The sequence below is a fragment of the Macaca nemestrina genome, chromosome 5 (genome assembly GCF_043159975.1).
Source record: "Macaca nemestrina isolate mMacNem1 chromosome 5, mMacNem.hap1, whole genome shotgun sequence".
Classification (NCBI taxonomy): Eukaryota; Metazoa; Chordata; class Mammalia; order Primates; family Cercopithecidae; genus Macaca; species Macaca nemestrina.
In genome coordinates, this window is record NC_092129.1 from 170,310,259 (window position 1) to 170,338,022 (window position 27,764).

At 40.9% G+C, this 27,764-nt stretch overlaps 1 protein-coding gene across 5 annotated transcripts; it reads left to right on the forward strand.

Moving 5' to 3' along the window:
- LOC105482453 (mitochondrial calcium uniporter regulator 1) lies at nucleotides 1-27,171 on the forward strand. 5 transcript variants are annotated; one of them, XR_011624024.1, is made up of 9 exons: nucleotides 8-535; nucleotides 7,571-7,690; nucleotides 11,926-12,029; nucleotides 12,871-12,972; nucleotides 13,869-13,910; nucleotides 15,314-15,385; nucleotides 19,828-19,972; nucleotides 21,847-21,961; nucleotides 22,986-27,171. XR_011624024.1 is itself a non-coding variant. In XM_011742565.2 (9 exons), exons 1-9 carry the CDS (start codon nucleotides 109-111, stop codon nucleotides 23,039-23,041), a joined length of 1,092 nt encoding a protein of 363 aa, XP_011740867.2. In that variant the 5' UTR covers nucleotides 25-108; the 3' UTR covers nucleotides 23,042-27,171. The 5 variants fall into 5 exon arrangements, 4 of the variants coding, with proteins under 4 accessions (XP_070953697.1, XP_070953699.1, XP_070953700.1 ...); XM_011742565.2 differs by having other exon boundaries at nucleotides 25-535; nucleotides 19,919-19,972; XM_071097596.1 differs by lacking the exon at nucleotides 21,847-21,961 and having other exon boundaries at nucleotides 1-535.
- The last annotated feature ends 593 nt before the right edge of the window (nucleotides 27,172-27,764 follow it).

Here is a 27,764-nt window from a genome sequence, read left to right on the forward strand (position 1 = left end):
TGCAGCCCAAGCTCGCTCCAGCCGTCCGACTCTGGGCTGGGACCGCGCGTGACCGGCGCCGCGAGCGAGAGGCAGGAGCGCGCGCCCGGGCCAGTGAAGGGCTCGGGGATGGACTGCGGCTCGGTCGGCGGCCAGAGGACCCAGCGCCTGCCCGGCCATCGGCGGCTTCTGTTCTTGCCCGCGGGCCTCAGCGGAAGACCGGGAGGCAGCGAAACCTCAGCACGCCGCTTCCTCTCTGCGCTCTGCGACGGTTTGGGGGCGCTGCGCCCTCGCGCCCCGGCGACCCGCGGCTGCGTGTCACGTGCCTCGCCGCTACTCCTCCTCCTGCTAGTGCCCTCCCCGCGCTTGGCCGCCGCAGCCCCGCGCCGGCAGCTCGGGGACTGGGAGCGCTCGCGCCTCGGGTATGCCGCACCCCCGGCCGGGCGCAGCGGCGCATGGAGGTGCCCACCGGGCCTCAGTCCGGGCGTCGCCGCTGCCGCCGGCGCCCTTCCCCAGTGCAAAGGCCCGGCGCCTGCACTTGTTTCCTGCAGGAGAGGTGAGGCCCAGGTGGGAAAGGAGAGGGGGCTAGTCTCGCGGGGCTGGGTGGGGCGGGGACCTCAGCTACAGCCTTCCCGAGGAAAGGCCGGGCAGGCCGGAGGCGAGTCAGCCAAGGGCACCGGCATCTGCCCGGACCGTGGGGCGAAGGTCCGCGCCCGCCTTGCTCGGCCGCGGTGGCGGGGCTTAGCCCAGAAGAGACGAATTCCTGGGAATCCCGGGCGCTAAAGTTGGAGGGAGGTGCGTGCTGGGGCGGGGAGGTGGTGCCCGCCCACTCCTAGGGTCTGCTTCTGGGCACCGCCTTCCAGGCGTTCTGTTTGGCAGGGCGCAGCCTGTTGGCCGCTCAAGGGGAAGGGGTGGGTATGTTTGGGGAGCAAAGCTCTGAGAAATGAAGGGATGGCTTTACAGTTTGATTTCAAATTCTGATAGAATCATTAATTCGTGGAGTCCTAGCGTCTACCCTGTCCCTGGCGCTTTTCCAGATGTGTGGGATATGTCAGTCCACAAAATGTTTTCCCTGTGGAGCTTAATTCTGGCGGAGGAGACGCAGTAAATGTGTATGGATATACGTATGCATAATTAATGTATATATAATTTATACATAATTTTATATATTCATAATTTGATAAATGGTACAGGAAAATTATAGGATAAGGCTTGGGAAGTGGAATGGGTCTCCAGTCGTGAATTTAAATAGGGTGATCAGAATCGATTTCATTGAGAAGGTAGCATTTAATTAAATAGAGTCGTGTATCCCTTCAGGACAGTCGCCTACTGAGAAATGAGTCATTAGGCGACTTCTTCCTTGTGTGAATATTGTAGGGTGTGCTTACACAAACCTGGATGCTACAGCCTACTACACAGCTAGACTAGCAGGTAGAGCCTAGTGCTCCTAGGCTATAAACCTGAACAGCATGTTACTGTACTGGATACTAGAGGCAGTCTGAACACAATCGTATTTGCGCATCTAAATACAGAAAAGGTACAGTAAAAATATGTATTATAGTCTCATAGACCACTGTCGTGTGTGCCCCTCTGTCCTGGGCTGAAAGGTAGTTGTGGGGCGCATGACTATTTAAAAAGGAGGTGAGAGAGATCACTGCCCTGGAGATGAGGGAAGTAAACAAGATCAACTTATTAGATAGCATATTGTTGAATAAAGAAAAAAATCATTTCGAATAATCAACAGACTTGGCAAAATTATCACTTTGGGCAGTCTATACATGTTCATTAGTAGCCATCACTAACCACACATTTTTCCTATTCAACAGATAGGCCCAGCAAATGTTGACTATATCTAAAATTTAAGAATATCATTGGCTGGGGTAAAAACTGATTAGTAGAGCAATAAAGTGAAGGAAACTGTATATACAGAGTGGGGAATGAGTAGTGAACTCGGTGCCACTGTCCTTCAGGAATTAGGAGTCGGAGATGAGTTTGGTCTTAGATTGTGCCCTTTGTTGTGCTTTTTCTGACAAGCTAGTAATTTCCAATTTGTTTTTCTCTCAATACAAGAGTATGGGGCAAAAAGAGAGTGTTCTTTCTCGTGGATTTGCTGACCAATCCGTAAGGTGGTACTGTTGTTTTAGTGTCAGCAATCTCATTCTTCAGTCATCATAAAAAATAAGTATGGACGCATAAAAACAGAAGCAGAGCAGGGACACAGCTAAGGAGGGGTGTATGCTCATTAACCAGCTAAAGAGCGTTTCCCGACCACTTGTTTGCTTGGTACCTGAGGTTCTCAATTGGGCTACTTAAGGATATCATGAGTAGGAAGTTTGTATTTGGTTCCCACGTCCTGTCCAAGGCTAACTTTGGACCTCTATTGTAATTGTGGGTTTTTAATATCCTCTTGATATGCTGAAAGTCCCTAGAAAGGGGAATTGCATGTTACTCGTTAACACAGCTCAGTTGACTTGCTTCCTTATGATCAGTGAGGACTCTAGGAGTAGGCGGCGTCCTCAGGTACTGCCCTTTGACGGAAGGCAAGAGGGCATATCCTTCCCTCAGCAGGGGTTGGAGTGCCCACTGGCAAGTGGCCAGCCCTTCTGTCGACTTTTCAGAGGCAGGATTTCTTGGAAATAAGCTTGCTGTTTCTGGTTCCAATCTTTCTGAAAAAGAACAACAACAAAAAACGGTAGTATCTAAATTGGCATTACAAAGTAGTCGTGTGATTGTTTTGTTTATGTGGGAGTGGGGATGAAGAGGTTATGTTCTAAATACATGAATGGTTATTTTCTTACTAGAAACAAGGAATTTGGGTCTAGAGTAACCCTGTCACTCTTCACAAGCCATTCCAGACTCAGGTGTTTTCAAGCTCCCTGACACATGGGAAAGTCCAATAGAGTTCTAGGGCAGGTGAGGTGGTCCTTAAGAGGTCCCCTAGATAAGTGCTTTCATTCATTCACTCCCACTTTCTCAAGCTAGGTCTCTTCTGTGTTGGGCAGACATCCTGGGTCTCTTCTCATGGAGGCCAGTTTCTGTCTCAGGACTGGAAATAAACTAAAAAAGAGATACCAGATTTAAGTGAGCTTATTTGTGTGAAAAGGGAAGAACTGAGGAGAACGGAATTCATTTCAAATTTTCCCTCTAGACAGTTTCATAATCCAGATTGTAGAAGTCATTACAGTTCAATTACTATATATATGCACACACACACACACATATGTACATATATATACACATATATATATACACACACACACACATATATATATATATTCCTAGCCTGCTGTATGCTAGACCCTTTGCCAAATGCTAAAGATAAAAAATGACCAAGACTGGCTGCTCTTGGGCAGCTTGGGCAAATAGATAATACAGATGAGGAAATAAGGTATTAAGTGCTATGATGAGCTATCTGTACTGAACTGAGAACACAGGTATGGGAGCAATAAAGGTTGCTCCCTTAGCTGGGTGGAGGAAGCAGAGAGAACCATAAAATGTAAAAAAGAAAATGCCACATCTGAAACATAATGTATACTCAGTAAATTGGCAATTTAATGAAGAAAGGTAAAAAGAATGCTTAAAGTTTAACAGTTGGGAAAGAGGAGCAAGCCGTGCTTAAGCATGGAATTGCAGGAAATAGAATAGCTTAGGTTGCTAGAAAGAAAGCTGAAAGGATAAGTGTGGTCATAAATAGCAAGGGCTTTGTATGCCAGGTCAAGGACCTCGTGTCATAGCACAGTGGTTCTTCGAATCTAAGGGCCCAGTTTTACCAACAAACACATACAAACACACATAAGTCATTGCACTTTATATTTTGTCAGTCTGCAAATGGTTCTTGATACAGATATGGATTATTGCATCTCTTGCTCTCATCTTGATGCTTACAATGACCACAGTTACTCTCCTCTTCCCAAGTTGTAAGTAGGCTGGGAACGACTCCCATAGGCTGCAGCGAAGTGTCAGATCTGTAGGGTTCAGTTCACATCACATTTTTGTTTACTCTCGATTTTATTGTAGGGTAATCAGGGGCGAAGGACTGACAGTGGAAGCTGATCAGCTGTAGCATCTTTCTGGTCATTCAGAGGCCTGCTGGGGAAACCTTTGACCTTTGAGTTGGCAGGTGACCCTTCTTGCTCCTACCAGCCTTCTACAACACCAGACCTCAGACTGGTGCCAGTTAATGGCAAAATTTGAAAAGTAGTGACAAATACGTAGCAAGATTTTCATATACTAAGTTGATTAAATGGAAGTTCTGTAGATTGTGCTTTTTTTTTTTTTTTTCTTTTGGTGTCATAATTTCATTTTTAGTATAATATTTAATAGTAGTAGTAAGCAGCTATATTTAAATGTTCTTTCATGACAATTAAAAATTGGCAACCCAAATAATGTTTTATTTTATTTTTTATTTTTATTTTTTTTTTTTGAGATGGAGTTTTGCTCTGTCACCCAGACTGGAGTGCAGTGGTGCAATCTCAGCTCACTGCAACCTCCGCCTTTTGGGTTCAAGCAATTCTCTTGCCTCAGCCTCCCGAGTAGCTGGGATTACAGGTGCCCGCCACCACACATGGCTAATTTTTGTATTTTTAGTAGAGACGGGGTTTCACCATCTTGGCCAGGCTGATCTTGAACTCTTGACCTCATGATCCACCTGCCTCAGCCTCCCAAAGTGTTGGGATTACAGGCGAGAGCCACCGTGCCCGACCTTTTAATATTTTTGTTTTAGATACAGGATCTTTGTTTGTCACCCAGGCCGCAGTACAGTGGTGCGATCATAGCTCACTGCAGCCTCAAACTCCTGAGCTCAAGCCATCCTCCTGCCTCAGCCTCCCAAGTAGCTAGGAGTAGCTGAGACTACAGGCACACACCACCACACTCTGCTAATTTTTTTTTTTTTTTTCTGGAGACGAGGTCTTGCAATGTTGCCCAGGTTGGTCTTGAATACCTGGCCTCAAGTGATCTTCCGACCTTGGCCTCTCAAAAGTATTAGATTTACAACCATGAACTAGTTCACTTGGCCCAATTAAAAAAAAATGATTTTAGCAATTCATAAAATCTAAAAGCCAAGAAACTAAACCATATACTATACCACCTCCCTCAGATGAGTACCTTCAAACAAGAAGTTTACAAAATGGATTGGATCTAGGCTAAATGCACAAAAATTTATAGAAAAGGTAATGTAAAAATTGTTGGAAACTAGCTCTCTAAAGATAGGCTTTTGCAAAGACATTACAAGAAAAGAATGCTATTGACTGATATCTCTTATGATTAAAAATGAGAAAATCCTTAACAAAATACTAGCAATCCAAATCCAGCAACATATAAAAAGTGCAATGTACTTAAAGTCTAAGGTACATTAAAGTATAATTTTCCTAAATAAATAGAAGGACATCCATTTTCATTGATCTGAATACTTAATATAAAGGTGGCAGTACTTTTCAAACTGATCTACAAATTTAACACATCCCTATCAAAATCCCAAGTGGTTTTCTTATAGAAATTGACACACAAATCCTAAAATTCATATGGAAATACAAGAAAACAAGAATAACCAAACAACCTTGACAAACAACAAAGTTTAAAACCCACACCTTGGGAGGCTGAGGTCAAATCTCTAGTGAGCTATGATTGCACCACTGCACTCCAGCCTGGGCAATGGAGCGAGACCCTGCCTTAAAAAAAAAAAATCAAGGGCAACAACAACAACAAACACTTTCTGATGTCAAAGTTAAAACAGACTTACAAGTAATCAAGAAATTGTGGCACTGGCATAAGGACAAACATATAGATCAATGCATTAGAGTGGAGAGCCCAGACACAAGGCCTCATGCTTACAGCTCACTGATTTTCAACAAGAGTGACAAGGCGTTTCAGCGGAGGGAATGGTGCTGGGACAACTAGATACCCACATGGAGAAGAATGAAGCTGAACCCACTACCACACACCATTTAAAATGCTAATCCAAAATGAGTAAAAGACCTAAATGTAAGAGCTAAAACTGTAAAACTCTTAGAAGACATGGGTGTAAATCTTCATGTACTTGGATTTCTTAGTGGTTTCGTACATATGTTATCAAAAGCACAAGCAACAAAAGGAAAAACAGATGGGTTGGACTTCATCAAAAGTAAACTTCTGTGCTTCAAAAGACAGTATCAAAAAGTGAAAAGACAACCCACAGAATGGGAGAAAATGTTTTCAAATCATAATCAGATAAGGAGCTTGTATCTAGAATATATAAAGAACTCTTACAGCTCAGTAATATGAAGACAACCGTATTAAAAATGGGAAAAGGACTTTGCCTTAGTCTGTTCTGTGCTGCTGTAAGGGAATAACACAGACTGGTAATTTATAAAAAAAAAAAAAAAAAAAAAAAAAAAAAAAAAAAAAAAAACAGATACATTTCTTGCAGTTCTGGAGGCTAGGAAGTTGAAGATTGAGGGGCCCACATCTGGCCAGGCCCTTCTTGCTGCTTCATAACGTGGCGGAAGGCAGAACAGCACACGTATCAGGGAAGGGTGGGAAACTCATTCTTTTATGAGAAACCTACCCCTGAGATAGCAGCATTAATCCGTTCATGAACAGAGCCATCCCGATAGCCTAATCACCTCTTAAAGGACCCACCTCTCAACACTGGTGTGTTGGGGATTAAGTTTTCAACACATAAACTTTGGGGAACACGTTCAAACCATAGCTGACTTGAATACACATTTCTCCAAAGAAGATATCCAAATGGCCAGCAAGCCCATAAAAAGATGCTCAACATCATTAGTCATCAGGGAAATGCTAATTAAAACCACAGTGAGATACCACTTGACGCCCAATAGGATAACTATAATTTTTTAAAAACCCAGATAATAGCAAGGATTAGTGAGGATGGGGAGAAGTTGGGACCCATGTGTGCTGCTAGAGGGGGGGTAAAATGGTACAGCTGCTTTGGAAAACAGTCTGGCGGCTGCTGAAACAAACATAGAGTTATCATATCCAGCAATTCTACTCCTAAGTATACATTCAAGATCGTTGAAAACATAACGTCCATGTAATTCATAATAGCTAAGAAGTAGAAACAACCCACGCATCCTTCAACTGATAAATGGATGAACAAAATTTAATATAGCTATCCAGTGGAGGAGTATTCAACTATACAAAGAAATGAAAGTACTGACGTGCTACAACATGGATGACCCTTGAAAACATGCTAAGAAGCCAGTCACAAAAGACTATATATATTATATGATTCAGTTTCTGTGACATCTCCAGAGTAGATAAACAGAAGAGACAGCAAATAGACCAGTGCTTGTCCTGGGTATGGTTGGGGGCAGTGGAGAAGGGCTGGGGGAATTGGAAGGTGACAGCTAAGGGGTACAGTTTGTCTTGAGAGTAAAAAAAATATTCTAAATTTGATTGTGGGATGCTTGCACAACTCTGTGCCAAAACCTGTTGAATTGTATGCTTGAAATTGGGTGAATGGTATATCTCAGTGAAGCTGTTACGAAATACCAGGTAGGCTTTGGGGTATACCTTATTTTCTCAGGATGCTGAGTTGCTTCTGTTTTGCGTTAAGTCTGTTTTGAGCTTACTGTCCTTTCTACCCTAGAGCTAAGCCTGTCTGCTGGACACCTGCAGCTGGAGCGCAGAAGGAGAGATTTCACCTCTTCTGGGAGTAGGAGGCTCTACTTTGACACTCATGCCTTAGTATGCTTACTGGAAGACAATGGTAATCCTCTCTCATTTGTCATTTAGTGCCTTAGAAAAACACTTTAAATTATGACTTCTCTTATGGTTTCATTTAGTTTCTCATACTTCTCTTTGACTTTTATTTTTTATTTGTATTTAATTTAATTAATTAATTTATTTAGAGACAGGGTCTGGCTCCGTTACCCAGGCTGGATTGCAGTGGCGCAATCTTGGCCCACTATAACCTACCTTCCAGGCTCAAGTCATCCTCCCACCTCAGCCTCCCGAGTTGGTGGGACTACAGGCACATACCACCACGTCTGGCTGATTTTTATATCTCTTTGACTTTCAAGCCTATGGGTAATCTTTTAATTAATCTCCATTTTTTAAGTCCTCTTTTTTTGCTTGAGGACATTTTTGTTTCATCAGTACACTGGAGACTTTTCTCATACATTGTCTCTTTGTCAAAGTGAAGTGTATTTCTGTAACATCACCATGGAAGTACAGTGTTATAGGTAAAAATTTAGACACAAGTCAGCAAAGCTGAGGAATGATTCCTATGACAACAGTGTCTGAAGCACAGAAGTGATAGTTTTATTACTGTGCATCTTGTGTGCTTTTTAAAATCCTGTGAAATGGAAATGTTGTCAAGTAGCAGTTCTTGATAATTTCAATTTACTGTTCTTTTTTCTTTTTTCTCCTTTTTTTTTGAGACGGAGTCTTGCCATGTCACCTAGGCTGGAGTGCAATGGCACAATCTCGGCTCACTGCAACCTCTGTCTCCTGGGTTCAAGCGATTCTCCTGCCTCAGTCTCCTGAGTAGCTGGGATTACAGGCAAGTGCCTCCATGCCCAGCTGATTTTTGTATTTTTAGTAGAGTTGGGGTTTCACCATGTCGGCCAGCCTGGTCTCGAACTCCTGACCTTGTGAGCCACCCGCCTCAGCCTCCCAAAGTGCTGGGATTACAGGTGTGAGCCACCGCGCCTGGTCCTCTTTTTTCTTTTTAATAATCTGGCTAACATTCTCCCTTATTGCTGTTAAGGTAAAAGATTGCTCTGGTATATATGGCGTTCATTGAAAATGCACTTTAGACTTAAAATGTAGGGAAGATTCTCGTACTAAATCATATTTAGACAAATACACTGATTATAATTCTCTATATGGTGACACATTCTCAAAAATCAGAATTTCAAAATAGTGTAAATTATGCTTGTGAAATAAATTTTCCTGTGTTTTTACTTCATTGTATAGTTATTTGTTCAGTTATACATGTTTGTGTCAGAAAAGCTATTCTCTGTAGAGGTGCTTTACATGCCTAAGACAAAGTGATGGAATGAATTATTCTGTGCTTTGTGGGAGAGAGCGGCTCTGGGCTCGAGCCTAACTCTGCAGACTTCTGGTCGCATAGCTTAGGAAGCCTTTCTCCTCTTCTCTGTTTCTATTTGCCCATCTGTAGTATGAGTGTAATAAGAATTCCAAAGATCTTTTTGAATATTAAACAAGATAATATGCATGACTGAACTTTGGAAAAACTGTCATATGCTGTGTAATTTTAACTTTTCCTGTCAAACAGTAGGCTTTTTTCGCCAAAACTTCTTTCAGTTCAGAATTTAAAAGAGAAAAGTAGAAGTGAGAGGGGAGCATGTAAAGTTACTCTGATAAGGCTAGGCGAGGTGGCTCATGCCTGTCATCTCAGCACTTTAGGAGGCTGAGGCGGGAGGATCGCTTGAGCCCATGAGTTCAAGGCCAGTCTGTGTAACATAGTGAGAGCCTGTCTGTACCAAAACAAAACAAACAAACAAACAAAAAAATTGATAAGCAGAAGTCTTCCTAGTTTTCTTGATTTTAAACCTTAACCCATGATTATTTGCATCTTTCAAGACTGTGGTGTGAGGACCGCGCTGCAGTACGTGGTGTGGAGGGGCTGTTCAATCCAACATGGATGAGTGGGGCGGGTGTCTGAGATGACTGGCTGAGTAGGAGGCCAGGAAGGACTTTTTAAGGCGTATTCTACCCTTTCTTTATCCAGACCTGTGTCTTCAGATTAACAGAATTTCTCATATGCCTCTGATCTCACTGACCCTGGTTCTGTCCTATTCCCTCGTGTCTACAAAAAATTAATTTCTGCCTCATAACTCAGTAGGTTTTCAGATTTCCACTTTTTCTTATCCCTTTCTCCTCCCACAAGTGGTTATAAAGTATATGGCTTTAGAGTTTGTTTTACAATCAACATAAGTTCTCTTTCTACCTTTATTTTTCTTTTCCTTTTTCTTTTTTTTTTGAGACAGAGTCTCACTCTTTCGCCCAGGCTGGACATGCAGTGGTGCAGTCCTGCCTACTGCAACCCCCGCCTCCTGGTTTCAAGCGATCCTCCCACCTCGTCCTCCTGAGTTACTGGGATTACGAGCTTACACCACCACACCTGCATAATTTTTCTGTATTTTTAGTAGAGACGGGGTTTCACCATGTAGGCCAGGCTGGTCTCAAACTCCTGACCTCAAGTGATCCACCCTCCTTGGCCTTCCAAAGTGCTGGGATTACAGGCATGAACCACTGTGTCCAGTCGCCAAAACTAATTATGTTTAAACATGAACTCTTTTTTTAAAAATTAAAAAAAAATTTAAATTTTATTTACATTAAAATGGAGATGGGATCTTACTATGTTGCCCATGCTGGTTTTTTAAACTCTTGGGCTCAAAGGTCCTCCTGCCTTGGCCTCCCAAAGTGTTAGGATTACAGGCATGAGCCACCACACCCAGCCAGTGAACTCCTCTTAATAAAGCTTTAAAATTTACAAAAGTTTAGGTTGAGTTTTTAAAAACTAGGAAGACAGACTAGAAAAAAGAAAACAGATTCAGAGCTAAACAATATTAACATTTTGGTGGGTAACCTTTTATTTTTTTTTTTCCTAGACATGTGCACAACGCACATGTTGAAAAATTAAAGGATTTTGATGAAAGTGATGGCAATAGGTCTTTGGAGGTTTTTTCCTTCTCCTTTAAATCTGTGTCTTTGGTTTTTTTGTTCATTATAGTCCGATGCTTCATCTCATCCAAACAAATTCCATTAATTAAGTACTACTTTATTCTAATACACAATTAATTACAGGAATCAATAGATTCTTCTGAAATTCTTATAGCTAGAAGCATTTAATAGAACTGTTTCCCAGGCACTCAGTTTTAAGCATTTAATTAGAATTTATGTGAAATATGAGTTACTATCCAACGTTTTTAAAAACAGTACCAAGTACTGGCCAGGCGTGGTGGCTGACACCTATAATCCCAGCACTTTGGGAGGCCAAGGCGGGCGGATCACCTGAGGTCGGGAGTTCGAGAACAGCCTGACCAACATGGAGAAACCTCATCTCTAATGAAAATACAAAATTAGCTGGGCATGGTGGCACATGCCTGTAATTCTAGCTACTCTGGAGGCTGAGGCAGGAGAATGTCTTGAACCTGGCAGGTGGAGGTTGCTGTGAGCTGAGATCATGCCTTTGCACTCCAGCCTGGGCAACAAGAGCAAAACTCTGTCTCAAAAAAAAAAAAAACCAAAACAAAAAAAACAAGTACTGCATTGAATCCTCTATCATTCAATTCAGTATCATATATTGACTACCAAAGAACATATTTTTTCCACTTTGGGTCCCCCAGACTAGTTACTGAAGAGAATTGTGCAGGAAAAATGAAAGAACGGATTTTGTCTTTTAACATTAAGTTAGCCAACAGCTGGATGACTATATAGTCAATGATTTGACTGCCTTATGCTAGACATAAAACCGCTGAGCTTTCCTATTTAAGGAAATTATTTTTTAATAAAGTACACATTACAAAATTAAAGAAATATTGTCCACCATAGAACATCTACATAATGCAGAGAAACATGAAGAAGAAAACAAAAATTACTATGAATCTTTGTTAAATTATAAAAACAAGAATTGCATCTGTAATTTTGAGTCTTGCCTTTTTTCGCTTGACATTGACTTGCCGGCATTGTCTATGTCATTAAATAGTTTCTGAAAACATGACTTTTGATAGCTAGGAAGGACTTACAAATCAGTCAGCAAAGCCACCGGTACCTGGGGAAGCCAGCTTATGTTTCGTGCTTGCTCTGAGTGACCAGCACGTGGTAGTTTGTGGCCCGGCCCTCCTCCCTGCCTGCTACCACACTGTGCTGTACCCCTGCTCCTGGATTCGGACATTCACATGAATGTGTGCATTTGCTGTGGGCTTTTGTAACTCCGAGCATGATTTTTTTTTTGCCTGTGTACTTGCTTAGGGTTTGCTACTCAACAAGCAGAAATCATTGTGTCTGCACTGGTCAAGATCCTGGAAGCCAACATGGATGTCGTCTACAAAGATATGGTCACCAAGATGCAGCAGGTTAGCCTTGTCGGGTGGCTTAGCACATTAGGACTGTGAGGATGGGGTATTGTTTGTAGTAATGTTTGAATGTAATTTTTTAGATAATACCCAGTTGAAAAGTATATAGTAACTTTTACCATGATGAAGAGGCAAAAGATTACAGTGGCATAAAAAATACTTACTCAGAGCTATTTAGTCAACGGTTGTAGAATTGTTATGCTTGAAAGCTCACTGTTCAAAATTATTCCAGTGAAATATACTTTAATAAATGGAGACATGGCCTGAATTACAGTATTGTAGCATCATGTTCTCAAGTCTTCAGATCACCACCCTTTTAGCTGTGATTCACTTGGTAACGATAACCAGATATGTGGTTTTTGTCTTTTTTTGTGTGTTTTGTGTTTTCTTTTTGAGACAGGGTCTCACTCTTTCACCCAGGCTGGAGTGCAGTGGTGCAGTCTCAGCTCACTGCAGCCTTGACCTCCTCAGTTCAAACAATCCTCCCAAGTAGCTGGGACTACAGGTGTGCACTGCTACAACTGGCTAATTTTTGTACTTTTTGTAGAGATGGGTTTCACCATGTTGCTTAGGCTGGTCTTGAACTCCTTGGCTCAAGCAATCCTCCTGCCTTGGCGTCCCAAAGTATTGGGATTACAGGTGTGAGCCACCTTGCCTGGCCGGATATGTGGGGGTTTTTTTCCTTTTCCTTTTCCCGTTTTGGAATAAAGGATGACTTTACTGAACCTCTTCTTGTGTCTACATTCTCCTGGTTTCTCAATGAGAAGATAGCACATGGAGATGATAGGAAGTGGACTTTTTAGGGTAGACTAGATTATGTGTTTTGTTTTTCTTTTCCTAGGAAATCACTTTTCAGCAAATAATGTCTCAGATTGCGAATGTGAAAAAGGATATGATTATTTTGGAGAAGAGTGAATTTTCAGCCCTCAGAGCAGAAAATGAGGTAAAACAGCCACTCACACTTAGAAAGTTGATTATATTAAGACATTGAGATAAAATATATACACATAAAACATCTCACATAAGTGTACATCTCAGTGAATTTTCAAACAGTGTGTACTTCCAGTCAGATCGAGCAGGAAAACTTGACCAGTGTCCCGGAAGTCCTTCTCATGCCTCTCAGTTGCCCCTGCCGCAGAGGAAACTCTGTCCTGGCTGATAACACCATTGACTAGTTTCGCCTATTCTAGAACCATTTGATGGTATCATGCTGTGTATCCTGTAGCAAGAGATCATTTTTTTCATTGTCTGTAGTCTTACGTGAATATGCCCCATCATTCTATTATAATGTAAATTAGAATTATTTCCAGTTTTTGGTTATTTTGAATAATTGCTGCTGCAAAATATCTCTTGCTTTCCTTTAAATACAGCATATGGGATCAGCATGTAAATAAGTGCTCTTGCTGCATCTTTTATTTTCAGTCATTTTTAAAGTCCCATAGGGAAGGCCATTTATTGCCTGTTGACCCTAGCCTTGTAAGAAACCATCTAGCAAAAAGTAAAGTGGTAAAGTTTCAGATTCTCTAGGTTGTCCTTGAAATCAGTTAATTGAGGGTCGAATTGGTTAAAAGATAAACTGAAGGAGATACTAAATAAAGCAGAGTCACTGAAGGCAAATGTGTGTGCCAAACACAGCTGAGTTAACTTTACGTAGCCTTCAATATGAATTCAAACTTTTTTCAGGATACATGTGTTGTAATGCCATTCTGCAATCAATACGGTGTTCTGAATGGAGGAAAAACTTGAAGAACTTGTGCATAAATACATATTGTAATATTTGTTGATTACTGCATTTTATGTTGTTCTTTCTAAAGACTTATTTTTTTAATGTGTTTTTAGAAAATAAAACTCGAACTACATCAGTTAAAACAACAAGTAATGGTAAGATTCACTTTCCTGTTTGTTGGCTTGTTTGTAATTATATAAACTTATTAATAAGTATAATATTAGAAATGGATATTTTTGAAATTTAATTCTATGTGAAATGTTTGTGTAATATGCCTCAAAAGTACACATTGGAAGATTTAGCTAAGAATACAGCCAATGAATGAATTATTGTTGTGTGTAACCATATTCATTAAGAAAATTTTGGCTGGGCACGGTGGCTAATGCCTGTAATCCCAGCACTTTGGGGTTCCAAGGCGGGTGGATCACCTGAGGTCTTGGCCAACATAGTGAAACCCTGTCTCTACTAAAAATACAAAAATTAGCTGGGCATGGTGGCGGGCGCCTGTAATCCCAGCTACTTGGGAGACTGAGGCAGGAGAATCACTTGAACCCGGGAAGTGGAGGTTGCAGTGAGCCGAGATTGCGCCATTGCACTCCAGCCTTGGCAACAAGAACAAAACTCTGTCTCAAAAAAAAAGAAAAGAAAAGAAAAAAAAATTGCGTTCTAGGAGGAATTAAGTCATTTTTAAGTCAAAGTTTTTCTAAAGTAGCTGCATGGAAGGAACCCTTAAATTCTCTTAGACTGTCTTTAGAGAAACACACATGATTTTTAAATGCTTACTGTGCCAGCTATTTGATGTTTTTTTAAATAGCAAAAACATAGATGTTAAAGAAAAGATTTTGATGTGTATCAGAGAAAAGGCTCTGTGTAAACCAGATTTTAATATTTGGCTGCTTTGAGTCCATCTTTGCTTTCCAAAGTTGTTTAAGATCAGCTTTATTCATAAGTTCCATTCAGAGATTGTATGAGGAGTCTTGAGGTTAAAAGCAGCAACAGGCTGGGCGCGAAGGCTCACGCCAGTAATCCAGCACTTTCGGAGGCCTAGGTGGGTGGACCACAAGGTCAGGAGTTCGACACCAGCCTGACCAACATGGTGAAACCCCATCTCTACTAAAAATATAAAAATTAGCAGGGCGTGGTGGCATGCGCCTGTAATCCCAGCTACTTGGGAGGCTGATGCAGGAGAATTGCTTGAACCCAGGAGGCAGAAGTTGGAGTGAGTGGAGATCACGCCATTGCACTCCAGCCTGGATGACAGAGCAAGACTCCATCTCAAAAAAAAAAAAAAAAAATCAACAACCCACTCTAGACTGGCATAAGTATAGAAGGGGGTTATTTGTGTCTAACTGGGAAGTCCTGGGATGGGCTTCAGATGTGGCTTGGCCAGAGTTCCCTGATGCCAGGAGACCTAGGTCCATTTCTCTGGAAGCCCCTGGCTCTGTCCTTCCCTGGGCTGCCTCCCCTAGGATAGGGACAGTGGGGGCAGTGGTCCCGCTGTCACGTCCTCAGAGAGTTCGGGTTTCTTACTTTGGATTTGTCCTTCTTTGTTGTTTAGGATGAAATGATCAAAGTCCGAACAGATACCAAATTAGACTTCAACCTAGAAAAGAGCAGAGTAAAAGAATTGGTACGTTCCTTTACTAAAAATACATTATGAATTAATTTATTTTTGGAGTGGAATGCTTGGTTAAGCCTAAGTTTATATACATGTCATAGGTACTGTTAAATATCTGTTTATCAGTGTTAGGCTGTATTTTCTCCATTATATTCATTTTGGATTTAGACTTAAATTTGATGCTTTCAAAAGTAACATTAAAATTAAAATCCTAGTCAAATTAGTCAATTTGAATCTTTGTTTCAGAAATTATACATATGTGTTACATAGACATTCATAAAGAAATTAAATGCAATCTTAATCTATTTAATACTGACTTAAATCTTCATAGGTCTTGATCTTGGAAAAGTTAAGTTGATTATCTCAGGCTTGAATAATAGTAAATTATTAATATTAAGTAATATTAATTATACACTGGAATTCAAGATTAAAACATTTCTGGCTGGGCGCGGTGGCTCACGCCTGTAATCCCAGCACTTTGGGAGGCCAAGATGGGCAGATTACCTGAGGTCAGGAGTTCGAGACCAGCCTGCCTGCCCAACATGGTGAAACCCTGTCTCTACTAAAAATACAAAAAATTAGCCGGGCATGGTGGCGGGCACCTGTAATCCCATCTACTCAGGAGGCTGAGGCAGGAGAATCTCTTGAACCTAGGAAGCAGAGGTTGCAGTGAGCTGAGATCATGCTACTGCTCTCTAGCCTGGGCAACAAGAGCAAAACTCAGTCTCAAAAAAAAAAAAAATTCTATGTTGTATTTTAAATGCAGTGAGAAGTTCATGAGGGTATTTTGTTTTGTTTTGTTTTTGGTGTTTTTGAGACGGAGTCTTACTCTGTTGCCGAGGCTGGAGTGCAGTGGCACCATGTCGGCCCACTGCAGCCTCTGTCTCCTGGGTTCAAGCAGTTCTCCTGCCTCGGCCTCCTGAGTAGCTGGGATTACAGGCGCCACCACCCCGCCCAGCTAGTTCTTATATTTTTAGTAGAGACAGGGTTTCACCATGTTGGCCAGGCTGGTCTCAAACTCCTAACCTCAAGTGATCTGCCCACCTTGTCCTCCCAAAGTGCTGGGATTACTGGAGTGAGCCACCGCGCCCGGCCTAAGGGTGTTTTAATAAAGATATGTGTCAGGTTGCCTCTAGTGATGTTTAACCCTGTCTGAATCTTCAGCTGTCTTTTTGCTCGGACTTTATTTGAATTTGGTAACATCGGGTGCCTTTTTTATTCTCCGCATAATGAGAAACAGGACAGAGAGCATCTTGCACCAACACAAAACTGAATACACATGCAGAAACTGAGTACTCACAGCTATTTGTTGTCTTCACATTTTTGACAATTTGCTTTTAATTAAAATGTGCTGTAATAATAAATGAAGCTAATACTGCAACTCAAAAAAGTAACCTACTTGTATTTTGGAACTGCCACTGGATTTCAAGAGTTAATCCGAGCTTCATTATACAAAACAATTATTAAGGCTGTGTTACCTGTCTTTCTAGTCTTACAACAACGTCTCCACCCATAAAGATTAAATCACCTAGTATTACTAAAATAGTTAATGGCTATAGCATGTCACTGGTGTCCAGAAGAGGAGAAACTCTTTTGATTATCTTTGTCTTTATGGGTTGTGTACTCAAGAAAAACCAAATTCACTTGATGTAGGAAAATGACTGCATGTAGCTAACCAACCTGAGAAAAACGACATCAAGGACATCAGGAAATACAGGGCATGAATGTAGATGAAAGCCAGTGAATTTTTAAAAAATTTTATGTGGAGTCATTTTAATAACATAACTAGGCTGATACATATGTACATTTTTCAATCATGTAACATTTAGATTTTGCTCATTTTAAGTTAGTGACATCATCCAGCAAACAAAAATTTTCCAGAAAATTTTTTCACAATTATAGTTTTCGTCTTTAAACCAAAATGAAAAAATTTCTGCCGGCCATGGTGGCTCACACCTGTAATCCCAGCACTTTGGGCGGCCGAGGTGGGTGGATCACCTGAGGTCAGGAGTTCAAGGCCAGCCTGGCCAACGTGGTGAAACCCTGTCTTTACCAAAAATACAAAAATTAGCCCGGCTTGATGGCAGTTGCCTGTAGTATCAGCTACGTGGGAGACTGAGGCAGAAGAATCATTCGAACCCGGGAGGCAGAGATTACAGTGAGCCGAGATCACACCACCGCACTCCAGCCTGGGTGACAGAGCAAGACCCTGTCTCAAAAAAAAAAAAAAAAAAAAAATTTCATTTTTCAAATACTCATATTTTTAAATTATTGGATATATAGAGTGGATCCATTCAGTGTTCTTATAAGAAAAGTAAAGCTTACAATATTTTGCAGATTTGATAATACAGCACTCAAAATACTTAACCTGATTTTATTTTACTTGAATTTACTAGTTAACTATGCTGATAAATATAATTTACATATAATTATTTTATCTGGAATGACGATACTGACCTTAATCTCCAGGAAGCAACCAATGCACAGAGTTTCAATTAAATCCTATCCATCATGACAGTAACTTTTTCTACATGACACAAAAGTGTCTTCGTGGTATATTTGAACAGTAACTGTGACTATGAATTGTTCTTACAGTCTTTTTTTAGTGTTTCATTATTATTTTAATTTCAATAGGTTTTGGGGGAATAGGTGGTGTTTGGTTACATGAAGTTATTTAGAGGTGGTTTCTGAGATTTTGGTGGCCCCATCACCCTAGCATTGTACACTGTACCCAGTGTGTAGTCTTTTGCCCCTCACCCACCTCCCACCCTTTCCCCCCAGTCCTCAAAGTCCGCTGTATCATCCTTTTGCCTTTGCATCCTCATAGCTTAGCTCCCATCAAGCCAGTGAATTTATGTGATTTAGTACCCTAACTGGGAGGTTGTTCTTGGTAATCAAAAACTTAGATTACTCTGAAGCACAAAGTAGTAGTAAGTTATAAAGCTAGTGTGTTTGTTACATGCATTGGTGAAGATGAGTTTTTTGGCTCTCATTCTTTTGGTAAAGTTATAATGTTAAATATTAAATTGAAAATTAACTATGATATTTAAAGCCAGTTCCAAAAGCAGTATGGCATATAAAGTTTTTGCGCATGGGGATATATAGCTACGTAGATGTTATTTTTAAAACCATGGCAGCATCAAGATTTAGGCTTTGCTTTTGTGTGAGTCGATGTTGAGTTAATGAAGACAGGTTTAGTGATGCACAAAATCTTGTTCCACGCCGCCCTCTAGTGGTGATCTGATGCATAGGGCTCTCCTGGTCTGAAACCCTGAGGTTTAAAGAGCCTTGTTCTTGGTTTTACAACCTACTCCTCGCCTTAGGGTTTGGGGGTTTTGTGTTTGGTTTTGTTTTTCTCTCTCTCTCTCTTATCTTTTTTTTACTTCTAAGTTCTCAGTAGTCCCAGGAGAACATTTTACAGCTAGAAAGTTTATATATATTTCAAAGCATTAACTTTTTCTCTGTATAACAAGGTTAATGTAGGTCTTAAAAGTCTTCATTTAAATTACTCATTGTCATTTGCTCAATTAAATCCTGTTGCCCACTCCTAAGGAGGTAAGTCTGATTTCAATCTTATTGTCTCCAAAACTGCAGTAAATCTTTTCACTGACATTAATAACCAAAGGTGAGATACTTTAACTCTGGGTAGAATTAGTTCCTTTAGTAACACTGAATTATGACTATGCCCAAGTGGGTTTTTTTATTGTTATTAAAACCAACATGTGCAGGAGGCTAAGGCAGAATTGCTTGAACCCGGGAGGCAGAGGTTGCAGGGAGCCAAGATCAAGCCGCTGCACCCCAGCCTGGGCAATAGAGTGAGACTCCATCTCAAAACAAAAAAACAAACAAAAAAACCCCAACATGTGGTGAGTTAGTGTATTAATGTATTTACATTGTGTTTTATAATCACAGCACAATGTCTTTGTCATAGAATAATAATCCTTGCCGCTGTTTTTTCCCCAACTTCATACTTTTCCTGTCTTGTGTTGAGACTCAAATAGTGACTTGTTGTGCTACTAGTTATGATGGGATAGCTCCTAAATTGAGTTGAGTCTCCATTTTCAACCCTCTCAAAACTAAAAACCATATGACTCAGCATCCGTGGAAATTGGTCCCCAGAGAGTGCTGCTGCAACAGTGGGAGGGACCGAAAGCCGTCACAGGAAAGATGCAGGGAGAAGTGATAGATGACTAAGGAAATCCAGATATTGGAGGAATGAGTAAGTATACATAAGAAACTTTAGCCAGCATGGTAGATCATGCCTATAATCCCAGCACCTTGGGAGGCCAAGGTGGGCAGATTACTCAAGCTTGGAAGTTTGAGACCAGCCTGGGCAATATGGCAAAACCCCATCTCTATGAAAAAAAAAAAAAAAGAAACTTCAAATAACAGATATAAAGAGGCAGGTAGGCTACTTCATCCCAGAGTTGACTTTCTGGTGTTACATATTCTAGGAGTTACTGAGACCAGAATATTTAAGGCACCAGAGAAGGAGAAGAGAGAGGAGTAGATCAGAATCTGACCCATGTTACGTGTTTATTTCAGTATTCATTGAACGAAAAGAAGCTGCTGGAATTGCGAACAGAAATAGTGGCATTGGTAAGAAATGAGACTTTGATTTTTCTTTATCATAGTATTCATCTTTGCTTCATCCCATGCATGGTTGTTTGTAATGATAATAGGAACTTATATGCAGGTTTACTGTCATGGGAACTTTTTACATTGTGCTAAAATACAACATAAAAATTATGATCTTAACCATTTTTAAGTGTACAGTTCAGTGGTATTAAGTACGTTCACATTTTGGGGCAACCATCACCACTGTCTATCACAGAACTGTTTATTTTGCAAAACTGAAACTCTGCACCCTTTATACATTCCCTTTTCCAACCCCTGGCAACCTCCTTTCTACTGTCTATGGATTTGACTATTCTACATACCTTATATAAATAGAACCATAGTGTTTGTCTTTTTGTGGCTGGCTTATTTCACTTAACACAATGTCCTGAAGGTTCATCCATGTTGTTGCAATGACAGGACTTTCTTCGTTTTTAATGCTGATTAGTATTCCATTATATGTATATACCACATTTTCTTTATTCATCTGTCAAGGGCACTTGTGTTGCTTCCACCTGTTGACTTTTGTGAATAGTGCTGCAGTGGGCATGGGTGCACAGATGTCTGTTGGGACCCCTGCTTTCAGTTCTTTTGGGTATATATGCAGAAGTGGAATGCCACAGGATTTTTTTTGCACTTCACAAAATATTTGGTTATCTTAATGGAAGATAGTTATCCTATGAAAGATTTAACTTTCTTAATGAAAGTTTCCTTTTCTTTTCTTCTTTTTTTTTTTGAGATGGGGTCTCGCTCTGTCACCCAGGCTGGAGTGCAGTGGTGCAGTCTCAGTTCCACTGCACCCTCCTTCACCTCAGCCTCTAGAGTAGCTGGGACCACAGTTGCGCACCACCACACCCTGCTTGAAAGTTTGTTTTTCTGAACGAAAGTTTTACTAAGGAAGTTTAAATCTCACTAATTGAAGAATAGTGAGGAATGGAGAAGTGTTATTCTATTTTTAATTTATAGCATATGTTACTCCTTTTCCATACTGTATGGAACCTGGGGCCTCTGAAACACCCAAGAGGCTTTCATGAGAGAATTCCAGAATCCTGGGATATTTCTCTGGCATAATTTTCTACTCATCCAGGCATTTATTGCTTTCTTTCTCTGCCTGAATTGGTAGATTCCGTTGCTCTAGGAATTTCAGTGAAGTATTCCCACGGTTTTTATGCATTAATGCGGTTATACAACCCCCTATAAGGTCAGCCAAACCCACTGCCTTTGAGGGTTGATTATGTATCCAGTTTAACTGTATTGTATTTGGGGAAGGACACAAATTGGCCCTGGGTAACCAAGCCTCATAGCAATGAAACACTTGATATTTGAACATGGAAGAAGAAAGTTTTTTAAAAATATGACTAGAAATAGCTCAAGACAAGCACTGCCACTTTTACATTATCTAAGACTCCATTTCTTGAAAACATTTTTGAGTTTACTGTATATCTTTGACTAAGGAGGATTTAGAAGGATGAGCCGTAGCTGTTGCCTTTGAGAACAGACTGGCCTCATAATGCCACATCATTTATATAGCAACCTAGAGCTTACAAATGCTTTTTCACATAGATTATCACATTTGATTCTCTAAACAGTCCAGGTAAAGGCAGGGCCACTGGTTTGGTTGTTTCATTTTGTTCTGTTTTCATTTTTTCAAATAAAAGAAAACTAAGGCCTAGAGAGGTTAAGGGTCCTGACGAATGCAGCGTAGCATTAGGATTTTCGCACTGAGACTAAAGCCCAGGCCTCCGTAGTCTTACCCAGGTTTCCCTGTGACTACGCCCCATTGGGAATGAGCTATAGGATGGTGAACAGAGGGGACATGCTGTGGTCTAACGCTGTGACTCTCTTCATTTTAAAAGCATGCCCAGCAAGATCGGGCCCTTACCCAGACAGATAGGAAGATCGAAACTGAGGTTGCTGGCCTCAAAACCATGCTTGAGTCACACAAGCTTGATAATATTAAATATTTAGCAGGTAAGCTATTTTATATCTATTTAAATCAACCGGAAAAAAAAATAAATTTATAAAATAAGTCATTGACAGATACTGTTTCATTGATTCCAACACTTTCTGAAATATTTTAACATCTCTGGAATCGGAAAGCATCTTACAGTTTCCAATAGATGAAGTATCATACTTTAATTGGCACTTTTTCTTTCTTAGAAGTAAATAATTGTGTACTTTATAATTGATAGAATTGGAAATTTGATAAGATACTGTAATCGAAGTATAGTTATTAGGGATTTTAATGAGATTCAAGACAGGAAATATTTTATGGATAAAATGGAAGGTGTTTCAGTTGTAATCTTTCTGCTTCAATTGGCGACACTCCTTTTAAGGAGTTACTTTACTTTCGAGATTTTTTGATCCAAAAGAGAGAATGAACATTCATGTACCACCCCTGCACCCAAATTAACCATTATTTCAAGTCAGATTTAGCATCTTGAATTAATGAAATATTTTAAGGTCACAGCAGTATTTAACAGTGAAGTGTTGTACTTTATATTAAATTGTGTGTCCCTGTCTATATAGTGCATATACGTAGACCTTGTGACCACAGAATTTTTGTGATTCGAAACGTTTATTGAAAAATTTTCTTAGCCTAGGCAACACAGTGAGACCTAGTCTCTACAAAACAATTTAGCCAGGCATGGTGTCATCCGCCTGTAGCTTCAGCTTCTTGGGAGGCTGAGGCAGGAGGATCGCTTGAGCCCAGGAGTTTGAGGCGCAGTGAGCTGTAATCACACCATTTCATGGTACACACCACCTGGGTGCCAGATGAGACTGCGTCTCTAAAACAAGAAAATAAAATAAGGGGTATGGGATTTGTTTTTTCAGTAGGCAGGTGTTTCACAGAATATGGCACATCAGTGAGCAATCTAAGTTTCTAGGTTTTCTTGGTAAATAAGTGAATAAGTGTGTGTTTTCTTAAAAAAAAGACGTTCCCTCAAGTAACTTAATAGAACTAATAGTACTCTCAATTGTTTTTTTCTTACAGGGTCTATATTTACATGCCTAACAGTAGCTCTGGGATTTTATCGCCTGTGGATCTAATAAAGTGTCTATTTAAAGAGATTTCTACTGTTTTGCCTTAAGAATACCAGATTGTTGGCCAGGCACGATGGCTTACGCCTGTAATCCCAGCACTTTGGGAGGCCGAGGTGGATGGATCACCTGAGGTCAGGAGTTCGAGACCAGCCTGGCCAACATGGTGAAACCCCATCACTACTAAAAATACAAAAATTAGCTGGGTGTGGTGGCGCATGCCTGTAATCCCAGCTACTTGGGAGGCTAAGGCAGGAGAATCACTTGAGCCCGGGAGGTGGAGGCTACAGTGAATTATGGACACTTAACCAAGATAAAGTAGTCAGGTATTCCATAGCCATTCCTCATCTCCTTTCCGCTTAGTTGACTTTCTAACTGAGCGGCGCACAGTGCATGGAAGACTCCACTCAGCCAGACCAGGGAGCTTGGTCTTGCCTGTGGTTCACACCAACAGCAAACATTGGTGTAATTCTCTACAACTTAAATCTTTGGCATATAGAGGATTTGAGGGTCTCCATGTTCAGGGTACAGTGGCTTTAATAAGTGCTGGAAAATCACTGAAGCTAAACCAAGAGCACCAGATCCTCTTTATCTAAATACCCAGTCTCTAACATGAGGTAGTCCCTGTACCAGAGTATTGTTTCAGCTGTAGGTGGTGGTTATGTTAATAAGACAGCTGTACCTCTACCTTCTTTTCTTTTGATTTCCATTGTCTTGGTAAGTTATTGTTAGGGTTATTTTTAATGTGCCTTCCAGCCAGAAAAATCAGCTGTCTAATGAAGCATTGCAATTGTAATGGGGACTCTTTTACCTCTTATAATGCAAGATTTTCCCTCCTCCCTCCCTCTTTCCTTCATGGTCTGCGAACTGTAATAATACTGCACTGGTGTTATTACCTCCCTAGAAAACCTGCTGATTCTTAGCACGGAACTCTGCTTCAGTTTGCAGGACAAAGTCTGCTTCCTTCTGGTCTTCATTTACTTTTTATACAAGGGATGCCCTCAGCTCTCCATGTGTAAGATACCTAGATGATGGATACATATTTCATAAATGAAATTTACGTCATTAATGAATATCCCCCTGCCCACAACCAGCTCAGGCTTTCAAAATTTGAGAATGGTCATGCCACACAGCATCCTAATCTAGATTGACTAATTCTGGTGTTAAAAACATTCTCATACCTACCTTACCTTTATATTGAAAACAAATTCTAGATACAGCTGGGGTTATTCTGGAAAAGCACATTCTCTTCTCTTTTTTTTTTTTTGAGACGGAGTCTCGCACTTGTCGCAGGGCTGGAGTGCATTGGTGTGATCTCTGCTCACTGCGACCTCCGCTTCCCGGGTTCAAGCGATTCTCCTGCCTCAGCCTCCTGAGTAGCTGGGATTACAGGTGCCCACCACCATGCCTGGCTAATTTTTGTATTTTTAGTAGAGACGTGGTTTCACCATGTTGGCCAGGCTGGTCTCTAACTCCTGACCTCGTGATTCGCCTGCCTTGGCCTCCCAAAGTGCTAGGATCACAGGCATGAGCCACTGCCCCTGGCCCATTCTCATCTTATTCAAATTACTGGCACATGGGCAAGAATAAGCATTTTGGAGACAATGACATTGATAGAACCTTTTCTGCCTTTCTCTGCATACACACATATGCACACAGGTACAGTGGAGGAGCCATAGGCAGATTTTTTGATTAGTTTGGTGAATACATTACTCGTCACTGTTCCAGTCACATTGGTAAAAAAGTAGTTACCTTTTGTCCTTTGGATGTCATGTCTAAACTTTGGAAAATATAAATCATTGCCCTTTTAGAGAATGTTTGTGTAGTCCAAAGATTCTGAGCTCCATATGATACGAAAATCAAGTACTTTTGCAAGAAAATAGCAGTTTCAAAGCGAAATATTATAAGTCTTTTCCAAGTAGATAAAAAATTCTTAACTGATCAGTAAAATACGTTATCAATATATTGTCCCCCTTTCAGAGAAAAGTCCCCAGAAGAGACTGCACACTTAGCAATTGCCCTCATTATCAAAGGCCCAGGTGAGTGGCATAAAGGGCCATATGCAATTATGTATCAAGGTAAACATTACCTAACCTTGTGTAGGTTAAAAACTGAAGTGTCCTTGTCTCCTGATAAAACATTTTTAAAATAACATATGGTGGGGTGACGTTTTTGCATCTGCTAAAAGTTTTCTCACGTGTCATTCTTCCTCATGATAGCGGGCTGCATCATTCTGGCACCTAATTTGGGTGTTCGATTTTCCTGTAGAGTTCTCTGCAGTACAGCGTAGCCGCTTTTTGGCCTTGGGAACAGTGAACTCTTCTTTTGATGGTGTGGATTGCATGCATATCTGGAGTGCGGAAGGTTCAGGACTGTTTTCGCTTTATTTGGTCAAATGTATTCTATTTGAAAACTATTTGAGCCCAAAATACAAGTGTGCCCTTCCCACTTCTGGCCCAAGCATCTGTGAGCCGACTAGACGTAACATTAAAACTTCCTGAGCCTGGGCGCGGTGGCTCATGCTTATAATCCCAGCACTTTGCGAGGCCAAGGGAGGCAGATCACCTGAGGACAGGAGTCGGAGACCAGCCTGGCCAACATGATGAAACTCTCTCTCTTCTAAAAATACAAAAATTAGCCAGGCGTGGTGGCACACACCTGTAATCCCAGCTTCTTGGGAGGCTGAGGCAGGAGAATCGCATGAACCCAGGAGGCAGAGGTTGCAGTGAGCCGAGATTGCACCACTGCAACGCTCACTGCAATGAGACTCGCACGCAGATGAGATCTGCCTGGGCGACAGAGTAAGACTCTGTCTCAAAATAAAGAAATAAATAAGTAAATAGAACCTCCTGAGCTACCCTGGCTTATAAGGATTCAGGAATTACTTTAGGAAATTAGGCATTAGCACCAGGAAGAGGGAAGATGGCTGGCAAAACTTCTAGCTAGCAACCTATGTCTAGCACAGCGGGACATAGCGAGATCCGGAACACATATCCTTCTAGGTGCAGGTGGAGGGAACAACGTCCAATGCCTGAAGCAGCACCTCATGTGGACAGAATGTCTGTATTTTCCTCTCCTGCACGAATCACTCGTCATTCTTAGAGGGCTCCTCTGCATTCCCCCTTTTATTCTCTCCCCTCCCCTGCCTTTTATCTTTTCTAAAGAGTCTGAACTCCGATTTCCATGCTTTCCTGCATTAATAAGCAAAACCTGCTTGTGTGCACGGTTCTTTACTGGAAACACAACTTTTTGTTTCTGTGTTGGTTTTACTGTCATCCAGTTTTCTAGCTTAATATCTAGCAAAACTAAATCTGAATGTACTCGCTTTTTCCGTTAAGTATGCCAAGCAGCTCAGTTGAAAGGCTTGACTCAAACCAGAAGTCTTGCTGGAATTCGTCTCTGAACACTTGAAAAACAGAAAGCCTGAGCCACAGCAAACATGCCTCTGTGTGCCGGGATAGCCTTTGTCTCCGCTTCCATGTGGCTTTTCCCTTTGTAGCTATGCTTAGTGACATAATCTTCCCTCTTCTTTTCTAGCCTCCTCCTTTCAAGCCTGTCTGTTAATTAACCATGTCAGTATTGGCAAGCAATTATCTTCCCCCACCTTAACATGTGATCTAAGAATTTTGCAAAATTCTAAACAAATATAGAGATGTTATAATAGAATTCATGTCTAGAAAACTTTAAGTTCATCAAATTGGTTGTGGCTTTTTTGGCATTAAGGCAAAAACATGTTAACCTGAAATAATTTATTCTTCATGTATGTAAAATATTTGAGAATGTTTAGCCTTTTATTAGAATTTTATTTGGAAAATACTTATCTTTCTACACATTTTACACTTACATTCCTTCGCTTATAACCCAAACAGTTTCTTAACTGTTTTGTTACTTAAGCAGATATTTAATTATGTTTTATTATCTAATAAAGTGTAAGATTCTTACTATCTAAAATATTTAATTCTGTGTGACTCATACACTTTCCTGATCATTCAAATTGAATATGAAAAGCTAGAATAACTGTATTGCAACTGTTAATTCCAGCCAATTGTATAAGTAAATCTAATACTTGAAAATTTGGGTATACATAGAAAATAAATTTTAATATAATGTACAAAACAAATTTTCATCATTCAAAATAATTTCTTTAGCATGTTCATGTTATGAGTAGTTTTATACAAGCTACTTGTTTGAGGGGAAATGACGAGGTTTAAACACAGCTTTTTAGAAATAGACAATTTTTTCTTTTTTTTTTTGAGATGAGATACTACTCCATTGCCTAGGCTGGATGGAGTGCAGTGGTGCAGTCACTGCTCATGGCAGCCTCGACCTCCCAGGCTCAAGCAATCCTCCCACCTCAGCCTGGGACCCGAGCAGCTGGGACCATGGGCATGCGCCACCACACCCAGCCAATTTTCTTCTCTTCTTTGTAGAGATGGTGTCTCACTATGTTGCCCAGGCTGGTCTCAAACTTCTAAGCTGAAGCCATCCTCCTGCCTCAGCCTCCCAAGTGCTGCTACTACAGGCATGAGCCACCACATCTGGCTGAGAAATACACAATTTTTAAAAACACCTGGCCGGGCACGGTTGGCCGTGTCTGTAATCCCAGTAGTATGGGAGGCCAAGGCGGGTGGGTCACTTGAGCCCTGGAGTTCAAGACCAGCCTGGCCAACATGGTGAAACCCTGTCTCTACATTAAACAGAAAAATTAGCTGGATGTGGTGGCACACCTGTA